The 11,083-nt window shown below is 31.4% G+C and overlaps 1 protein-coding gene across 1 annotated transcript; it reads right to left on the bottom strand.

The window, feature by feature from the left end:
- Positions 1 to 140: 140 nt before the first annotated feature.
- On the bottom strand, positions 141 to 1,659 carry LOC130816103 (CBL-interacting protein kinase 2-like). Its single transcript, XM_057682705.1, has one exon. It carries the CDS (start codon positions 1,657 to 1,659, stop codon positions 259 to 261), a length of 1,401 nt encoding a protein of 466 aa, XP_057538688.1. The 3' UTR covers positions 141 to 258.
- Between the last annotated feature and the right edge of the window lie 9,424 nt (positions 1,660 to 11,083).

The following is an 11,083-nucleotide window of genomic DNA, read 5'->3' as shown; positions in this document are numbered from 1 at the left end:
TGGTGAGCTCTTTGACAAGCTTACTAAAGGACGGTTAAAGGAGGAAGTTGCTCAGAAGTTTACTATTACCCATTATCAGTAAGTAATCAATTGTTGATTAGTTCCTTTTTATGAACATAGACAGCAAGAAAGGACACACACGACAGCAACATGAGGATGCAACACAGCAAGCATCCCAACATTTCATCTTACAGTATGAATCACAGCACAGGTATATCAAAGGTAAACATATATCGCAACTCGCAAGGATATGTCGAGTTAAGTGTTAACAGGCGCTCTCCTACGAAAACATGAACAAGATCGCTGCAGCTGCTTATTTCGCATAGATAATGCAGACTGCTGTTCTCCTTGTTGTTGTTGTTGCTGCTGCTCACCTTGCCACGCCCAAACGATATCTTTTAGAGCAGGCCTTACATCTTCCGTAAGCAGTTTATGGTATTCTAGAGTATTGCCGTCAGCTTTGCTCATCTCAACCAAATGAAATTCAGGGGCGACTTCAAATATCTGTGCATCAATAGTCAAGGTACCTTTCCTTCCTTTGGTAGCGCCTTCAAGCTTGAATAACCCTTTCTCCATCCGCCTTATTTTGAACTTTAAAGTTTTGGCAGTTTCGGTAAGCTTAGCGATTATGATAGAAGCAGATATGCGAGAAAAAAATCTTGTTTCTTTCTTAAAATCCGAGTCTACAAATAAGCCAGATAAATCCAAACTAGATGAAAGGGTTATATCAAATGCATTCAAGCCGGGAAGTTTGATATCGTCTGGCCTGATTTCTTCATTGACAGCGCTACTTGTAGACGCACCTGGATCACCGTAAGACTCCACAGGTTTAGGAGACGGTCTCTTCGTATACCAAATATGCTCCTTAATTTGAGCAATTGTGATTCTTTTATCAGGGTTCGGATTCAACATCTCTTCTAGTAGGTGGCGTACATTTCTAGAAATTGAGCTAGGGTAATTATATTTTGCGTTACCAATCTTTCGATACATCTCATTCACACTTGAATCTTCAAATGGGAGATAACCAGCCAAGAGACCGAATAAAACCACCCCACATGACCAAATATCGGCTTTAGCCCCATCATAGCCTTTAGTGCTCATAACTTCAGGAGCAATATATGGATAGGTGCCACAAATTGTATGAAGCAAACCATCTTGTCGTTTCGAATTATCTAAAGCACTCAACCCAAAATCCGAAACCTTCAAATTGTCATTCTCGTCTAGCAACAAGTTTTCAAATTTCAAATCGCGATGATAAACTCCCCGACTATGACAAAATTCAACAGCACTAATCAACTGCCTGAAATACTTTCGAATAACATTCTCATTGAGTCCTACCCGTCGTGTAATAGCCTTTGTATAAAGTTCGCCCCCTTCAGCATATTCCATTACGAAGTATATCTTAGTTTTGTTGGCCATTACTCCATAAAGCTCTATAATATTCGGATGTTTTAGCATACGCATCACGGATATTTCTCTCATAATAGGATCCTTAAACCTATTGCTTAAAACCTTTTCTTTGTTTATCACTTTGATGGCCACAATCTGACTTGTTTCAATATCCCTTGCATAATAGACCTTTGCATACTTACCTTGGCCTAGTAATCTCTCGATTTCGTATCGTTGCATCACCACACCCGATTCATTATTATTCTCCATAACATATAATCAAAACACTTGGGACGAAATCTCAACAAACGCCTAATCAATCTCCGACCAAATAATCGACTGCATTGATGCTTAAGGGCCCCACCAGTTACAAGCACACTATTAGGTTTTAGCTAGGGTGTTTAGTGTCATCGAGTGTTGACAATGGCACTAGGATTGGCAGGAAATGATCATACGTGACCCCAATAAAGGTCTGTAGTGCTTAATCTTAATGACCTCCTGAAACCCAAATATCAGTTTATTAATCACCAAAAATGTATACCATTCAAATATCAACTTATACTGGCCTTATAAGGAAAGAGGGGTCCGTGGTCTGGATTATCCAAAAAATTAGAAAACAACGCTATATTATTTAGCAAGTCTTGTCTAAGACGTTTCACTATGAGACGGGTCCATTCAAGCAGCATATTAAAAAAACATAAAAAAATTATGAAATCTGAATTCACACTTGTACAAAAAGCAATTTTTTTAAATAGTGGCTGACCTAATTGAAATCATTTCACGATCAGATGGCCTCAACAAAGAATTAGTTAATGTTTAATAGTTAAAGTTTATAATAGTATATTTAGTAATTAGAAGCCCGTAATTAATATTTTGCCTTTGGTCTTTCAAATCCTAGGGTCAGCCTGCTTATTCCACCATCTAACTACAAAAATTTGAAATCAAGAAACCAAGAAATATTTTATAAATTTCTTTTAAGAATAATTTATGATAAAAGAAATTGAAACTAAGAAATACTTCACAATTGAATTGCCACAAGTTAATACAGATATTTTATAAATTCTTATTTCATTAATTTTATTATTGATAGAATTACCCGTTTATTAACAAGAAAGATTTGTCAAGAATGCTTATACCAAAATGCAAAGCCAACTTACGGACTAATGTACAACAGGGAAGTGGTCATATATATATACATTATGATTTAATTTGTCAAAAAGAATATACATTATGGAAATTATGATAAAGAATATACATTAAAGAAAATCAAAACAAAGAGCAAAGACAATTTAAATATTTATTGATCACAATGCCAGAGTAAAATAATTATACATATTATTACATAAATTGAAAGAAAGAAATACAATTTACAATTATCATAAAAATTAAAAATAAACAAGAAAAGATAAGACTCAAGAACGATCAAAGAAACAGAATTAGAAGATTGAAAATGTACCTAATTAATGTTGCATGAGAAATTGGAGGAAGGAAATAAAAGATAAAATACTTTGCAAGTGAAGGAAAAGAAAAGAAAGTGAATTGAATGAACTAATACAAATGAAAAATACATATTACATATTTCTTCGTTCCAAATTACTTGCAACATTTGTTTTTTTATGCAGTCCAATGTATTAATTTAATCCTTAATATCTCTAATTATGCATATTAAAAAATTATATAAATTTGATATTAATAAACTTTTGCAATGAGATGAATCAAACAAGATCTCACCTGATTATGTTTTAACTTATAAATTAAAAATTGATCACAAATTAAAATCATGGATGAATAGTATATAATTTTCAATGTTGCAAATAATTTAATACGGAACAAATATATATTGGAGCAACCTTATTCCTTTGATACAGAACTATCCAATTCCTAACTAACTAACTAAAACAATAATATATTAAAATCTTAATTTTAAAAGATTGAGATCAGGGTTAGTTTAACCGAGTGACTTATAAGAATACTAAACTATCCACTTGACAAGATTTGAGGGTAACTTTTAACGCCTCTCTATTTTTACTTTTAGGGGATCGTTTTGTATAAAATAACATGTAACATAATAAAAATAGGTAAAAAAAATGAAAAGGATAAAGTAAAATATTAATTTTATTATTTGTTTAATATGACGATGAAAAAGAGATCAATTCTTTTGATTAATTTTTTTTTATTTGAAATGATCATAACAATGTCACAATTATATTTGGTTTTATGTAATAATAATTTTAAATTTACAGCTCGTCTTGTATGAGACCGTTTCACCATGAGATCGGTCTATCTAATAGCCCATTTCTTCAATTGATTACTTTAAGATCATAAGTAATCGTTTGAAGGTTATAAATAATCACTCTAAGACTTAAAAAGCAATTATATTAAAATTATAAGCGGTCACTTTAGCGTTATAAGTTGTCGTTTTAAGACAAAAAATGTATATTGGGCCAGCCTAGTGGAGATGGTCTCACCGTGAGACCGTCTCATTTAATTAGTGTTGTGATATCTCATATTTAACTTTAAAAAGGATTGATAGACTACTCATATCAACAAGGTGCATTTTTTTTCATGGGAGTCCATTCTCTAAGAATTTTACAGTTAAGCGTGCTTGGTGGGGAGCAATCTTAGGATGGGTGACCTTCTGGGAGGCCAAAGTGCGCTGAAAAGACTTTTGTTGGTCTGTGGGGCTAGTCTACAATCTTCATGAGTAGTTACCGGCGGTCCAAAAGGCCGGGATGTTACAAATGGTATCAGAGCAATCCTGCGACCGTGACTGATTGTGTGTTCAAAGCAAACCGTTGGTCGTTGAACAGGGGTGTTACAAGTGTTTAATTTGATTCCATGTTGGTATATTGAATCACAAGGATTTAGTTTGAGTCCTAAAGCTTTCTGGTACATGTCCAGATGGTTAGTGTGCATTCTTAAGATAAGGAGATATGATTTAAATATCGTAAGGTTGTCGGAGGAAAGATTTTAATAATTTATAATGTACGTAATATTTTTAATTCATCAATGTGGAACAAGCAATCTTAGCAATATAATTCCTTCAATACTTAGATACTTAGATAATTCCTTTTTATTAATTTTCCTCATTTTTCTTGAGTGAAAATTTCACAAAATTCTTTTCACTATAAATCAATTCATTTTAGACATTTTTTTAGACAGTAATATAGTATATTTTTCAAATATGTTTTAATAAAATGGCATCACATATTTATATTTTTTATCCTAAAATGTACTTAATTATATCAAGTTAATCTCTTGCCTTCATTATAATAATTATTTGCTCTTTTTCTTAAAATCCTTCTCATCTTTTAATTTTAAACAATATTCATTACCGTTGAGATATTTATGTCCTACATCGAACAAAAAGAAGAAATCACCTTGATTATATAAACTTGAATAGTAGCTCTTATCAGTTATCACTACCAATTATTTTTTGGCCTCTCTCTTGAGAGATTGTCTTTCCTAAAGACGGTTCTCAAAAGCCCAGCCCATTATGTTAATTTTAAAAAAAATGACGCGTGCGTGTAAGTATAATGTGAAAAGTCATATGTTATATTTGAAGTTATAACAAATTTATTTGGGATTATACATAATATATTTGGTGTTATACCAGCATATATTTGAGGATTATAACATAATTTATTTGGGATTATAACATAATATATTTGACGTTATAACATAATATATATGAGGTTATAACAATATATATTTGTGGTTATAACATATTATATTTGGGGTTATAACATAATATATAGTTCGGTATATTAATGATCTGTGTTTGAGGATATAGTATTTTTATAACACAAAATATATTATGTTATAACCTCGAATGTATGTTGTTATAACGCCATATATATTATATTATTACTTCAAATATACATTGTTACAACTCTAAATATATTATGTTATAACCCCAAATATATTATGCTATAACCACAAATATACGTTGTTATAACCCCATATATATTATGTTATAACCTCAAATATATATATATTGTTATAACCTCAAAAATATTATGTTATAATCCAAAATAAATTATGTTATAAACCTCAAATATATGCTGGTATAACACCAAATATATTATGTTATAACCCCAAATAAATGTTGTTATAACCCCAAATATATTATGTGACTTTACATATTACACTTACACGCGAGCGTCAGTTTTTTTTTAAATTAACATAATAGACTGGGCTTTTGAGAACTGTCTTTAGAAAAGACGGTCTCAAGTAAAAATTGTTAATTATTTTTAAGGATAATTTATACAAAATCACCCATAGCTTTTTTTATTATTCTACAAACCACCCATAATTAAATTTAGTTCTCAAAATCACCCATAATTGTGAATTTGTTTTCTTAATACCGCCAACTGCAATTTCATTCAATCTTCCATTTATGTGTTTTAATATTCCGTTAATTTATTTTTTTATTCCTTTCTTACTAACAAAATTGACAAAAAATTTTAGAAATTAAAAGGACAACTTTCTCTAGCCCTAATCTTGGAGCCTTCTGTTCCTTAAAAAAAGAAAATCTTGGAACCTTCAATTTGATTGTTTGATGTAGAATTGTTGCACTTGTCAAGTATTTTTATTTTATTTGTTGTTAGTAGCCCAAAATTGAGATTATTAAAGTAATTCTTAAATTAACATAGTAGGAAGAATAATGTGTTTGGATATAACATTGAAACTAACGGAAAAATGAATAGGTGTTTATTATTAAACAGCTAATTGATAATGGGTGTTTTGAGAACTAAATTTAATTAGAGGTGGTTTATAGATTAATAGAAAAAATTATGGGTAGTTTTGTATAAATTATCCTATTTTTAATAGGAACTTTATTTGGGCTTGTATGTGAATTATATTTTCGTCTCTTTATATGAATTGTCCAATGCTAATTTTTTAAATCCTACTTCCTCATTATTATTATTATTATTATATTGACTAATTAAGATCTAGCTCGCACTAATACCAAATACTCTTTCAAATTTCAAAACCATGTATCCTTACACAAAACTATTAGCAGTATGCAACTTTGAACAAAAATATGTGTAAAATACGGCAAAATTTTTATCATCTTCGATGCTCTTAAGGAATTTTCGGTTTTTCCACTTGGCTTCTTGGTGTTGTTCTTAGGCCATGAAAACATTATTCTCTTGAATGCTACGCAATTTCTTATTATTCAAGATTTGAATGGGCTGTTCTTCATAAGACAAGTTTTCCTCCAACTCAAAAGGGTTTTGGATCTAACACATTGGTTGAGGCAAGCACATATATTTCAGCTGGGTTATATGGAATACGTCGTTCAGTACTTTCCTTTAGCGTTGGGTAGCTCTAGTCTACGCTACATTGCCCACCATTTCAGTCATGTCATAATGTACAAAAAATTTAGGGCTCAACTTATCGCGTGTACCGAATCTCACTACTTTCATAGGAGATACTTTTAGGCTATGCTTGGATTTGGTGTAAATATTTAAGGGAGAAATAAAAGCAAATAAAAATGCATTTGAAGTAGTTGACATACTTGTGTAGAAGAAATAGAAATAATGAAGAAAAAAGAAGATGATTTCTCCTATTATGGAAGTAATACCTTTCCCCACCCTCCTTTAGATTAATATTTACCTTACAAAATTAAGAGTTTTCTTCATTTAACATTACTTTGCAATCATTCTTGCACCTCAACAGCAATTAAATTTCACTATTTTCTCATTTATCAACTTCGTTTTCTTGTTTTGACTTTTTTTACCCCTTAAATATTTACACCCAATCCAAACATGCCAACCGTATCCCCAACTACAAACTTAAAAGTATTGCATTTCAAGTCGGTGCAAGACTTTTGTCTATCCTGAACCGTTTTCATCTTTCCTATTAATAGATTCGCTTGTTCAAACACTTTGTACCAAAGGGTGCTTCAAAGGGATCCATGGCTATAACTCTTAAGATATCTTCCAGGATATGATTGGTCCTCTCTATCTGACCATCAACCCCAACGCTTCCTGCATTGAGGTCCAAAAGTACGATAAATAACGAGTATTACAGTTTGATATGATTGTTTGGGGTACTCCATGCAATCAAACCACATACTTTATATAAGCCCTTGTAAGTTACCATCTCCCACTTCCGATTCATTAGAATGAATGCATTGATTTGGTCAAGCAGTCTACTATTATTTATAAGGTACTGTTTTCGCAAACTTGGTTTGTGGTAACTTAAAAACAAAATCCATGGCATGTCACTGCACTTTCGCCATTTTATCAAATTTAACTTTTTGCAATATTAGATTTAGTGGCATTAAAAAAATGTCACTAATTTATATTTTTAATGTAATAATTATTGGTTTTTATTTTAAGTTCAATCATAAAGTGATTTAGTGACACTTTATTGGGCTTTTAGTGGCATATGTAATTGTTATTATAGTCTACAGTGGCATTTATGAGAAATATCACTAGATCCTATATCACGAAAAGCCTTGTAATATTTTTTATTAGGCTGCTAAAGGGTCTAATAAATATTATTAAATCCACTATATATATTATAAGAAATTTAAAAAAGTGAAATTCAAAATAAATATCGCTAAATATATCCCACTAAAAACAAATCATGTTATAGTGCGTATTTGGATTTCCAATGGTTGTATTAATCAAGAGGTCTCATATACTCGCTATTCACTTTTTGGAAGGTAAGACACTTGGACACAAAACATCTTATATTATCTCCAATGTAAAGGAAATAAAAGATAAAACATGAATATACCCAAATATCTTTTAGTTGAGATTAGGATCATATGCTTTTGTTTATGGCTTTATTGGTGTGGGGATTGATATTGCTCTTCCAACTGATTCATAAAACTTTCTAAACACCTAAGACTTTGGAGAGATAAATCCATGTAAGTCAATCTGAGACCCGTATATAGCCATGTTAATTTATTAAAAGTGTGCGTGATAAGAGGTTATGGATTCAAATCTCTAACAGTCTATCAGTTATGAAAAGTACATATGCTGCATTCACACTTCTAGCCTAAAAGATTCTTGTGTAAGAGGACGTGTTAGAGGCCTTAACCACCAACTTAAAATTCGAATCATTAACATCTTGTTACGCTGGTTTCTGATACTATGTCAAAATCAATTTCAAGTAAGCTTTTGATGCATGCCAAAGATATGTTATAAATTTCTTGCCACAAGGGATGAGAGGATGAATTGTATTTGTCTTTTCAAATCACATGCGACTACACTTACAATTCTACTTCTAAAAATGGAATATATGAGCAACTCTTCTCTTATTTCAGTTATTTGCACTCAAACTATTTGATAATCTGATTAAGTCAAAAGTCATATTTCATAAACTCCAATTTTATAAAAAATATAAATTTCGTTTAAATAATAATTCAAACGATTCTTATTTTAAACTCGATCCAATAAAGTTAGAGATTTTATATAATTAATTAGTGATTATGTCAAGTGGTTTTATAAAATTATTAATAATGTCAATAATTTATACCTTTTTAATTTTGATTAATTTTGGGGATTAGGTTAAGTGAAAATTGTATCCTATTAGAAAAGTAATAAGCCAGCTTTCCTTTGTAGTAAATAGTAATAGTAGATGTACTCTAACTGAAATCCTTTTCCGTATTGATATCCTGTTTCTCATTTATAGAGGTTTTGTTAGTATATTTTTTTGGGCCGTTTCTTGAGTTTTGCATCACAATTCGCATTTTTTAAAATTTTTATCTTTATATTTACTTATTCTTTAATTTAAATTATATATTTGTGTCACTTATCTATAAGATATCATTTTCCTTATTTATTTTGAGTTGCTCATAAATTATACTCCATCTTATTTACATTTGTTTGTCATATTTGTTTTTTTAACACTGTTTATTGATTAATTTTAATGTGTTATTCTTAATCTATAACTTTGATTTTTTTGATTTATCTTAATTTAACTTTTATTAATATTAACTTATTATAATTTTTGCTCAAGTACAATTTGAGATATTTATGATTGAAATAGTGCATTGTCAAATGTGTCAAAATCAAATAGAATAATAATAGTGAATAAGATGAAGTATTATAGTCGTACCCAAATAAGTATGGGATAGAAAATTACTAGTAGTATGTACTTTATTCGATCTATTGTACTTGTCACATTTAACTTTTTATGCAATTCGATGTGTTTTTTAAATTTATTTTATATTGAAATATACTCATCTAAAAATTATAAAAAAGTTAATATTATTAAAGTATACGATTAGATGACGTTAACTGTAATATTTAAAAAAATTTAAATAATAAATAGCATTAATAATTATAATGTAACAAATATTGAGTCTATTCCCAAATTATTGCTAAAAAAAGACTAATTCCCACTTTGCTTTTTTTGGGAAAGTATTTCCCACAATACCGTCCACGTGGAAAATAATTTTTTTTTTTCCAGACAAAACCGCCACTTGAGATGGCGGTTTGTCTTAAGTATCAAAACGCCACATGAAGTGGCGGTTTGGTCAAGGCAAACCGCCATCTCAAGTGGCGGTTTGGTCCAGGTAAACCGCCACTTCATGTGGCGGTTTGCTTGGCCTGATTTTTTTTTTATTTTTTTATTCTTTCATATTAAAGTAGTGAACGCAACATGCATTAAAGTAGTTCAATACCATCTATTCCATAATAATCAATTACGAACCGGCTTGTTTTGAAAAAAATAATTATGAAAATAATACAAAGATATATTACAATTATGGAAACTCATACAAGAAGTTGAAGTCATATAAGAATATACAAAGTTTGTTAAACTACAACCCCCGGCCCCTTTTGTTTTGCGCACCGGTGGATGATGATGGTGTGAACTCGTCAACCTCCGCAATGACATTAAGAGCAGGAGCTCGTCGTTGACTAGCACGCTGATATGTGATGGATCAACTGGGCCCGGCATCGCCATGATCGTTGTTACATACATAAGTGTTATAAAAATCATTTAAATATTATCAGATTCAACATGTTATTACAAAATTAAAAAAAACATACTTTCTTGACCTTCGAAGGCATGTTTTCTTATTATGACCTCAAAATCCACAAAAGCTACACGTGTTTCGAGGACGCGTCAACGGTGCATCCATTTCGTTCCGTAAACGAGTTGACCGCGGACGACCCTTTCCACGCTTCATTGAGGGATCTGGAACAACTGTAGGACCATTCCAAGGATCGCAAGTGAACATGTCTGGAACGGGCATGAAAGACTTCTTATATGTCGATACGTATTTTGTAGTGCGAAATGAAGGGTCCACAAAAGCATCGTACGATATGTTACGAGCTCGACAGACTGCAAGAACATGTGAGCACGGTAACTTGAAGATGGTTGGTTTCTGACATGTGCATGATGTTGCTGTGAGGTCAACCATGTAGAATTTTCCACCTTTTTCTGCTATCCTATTACCACAACCAGTGGTGACCTCAAATATCCCACGCACTGTGTCATATATCCTAACATCATGAAAGCGTGCTTTTTCAGCATTCTTATCAATCGTATCACTTGGTTTCTTCGCATACACATGTCCATTGTCTAATCTGTTTCTCCCTAAATCCCTCCTTGTGGCAAAGTATTCGTTTACCCGGAAGAATGTCATCCTAACTAATGAAGTGATTGGGAGTGACCTGGCCCCTTTCATAACGCCGTTGAACGCTTCAGACATGTTTGTAGTTCT

This window comes from Amaranthus tricolor, chromosome 6 (genome assembly GCF_026212465.1).
Source record: "Amaranthus tricolor cultivar Red isolate AtriRed21 chromosome 6, ASM2621246v1, whole genome shotgun sequence".
In the NCBI taxonomy this organism is placed as follows: Eukaryota; Viridiplantae; Streptophyta; class Magnoliopsida; order Caryophyllales; family Amaranthaceae; genus Amaranthus; species Amaranthus tricolor.
The sequence above is the reverse complement of the archived record's forward strand: the minus strand, read 5'-3'. Positions and strand labels throughout refer to the sequence as shown.

Bases quoted from the DNA above. Each gene is read 5' to 3' on its own strand.
- LOC130816103 (XM_057682705.1), bottom strand. From the start codon at position 1,659: ATGGAGAATAATAATGAATCGGGTGTGGTGATGCAACGATACGAAATC.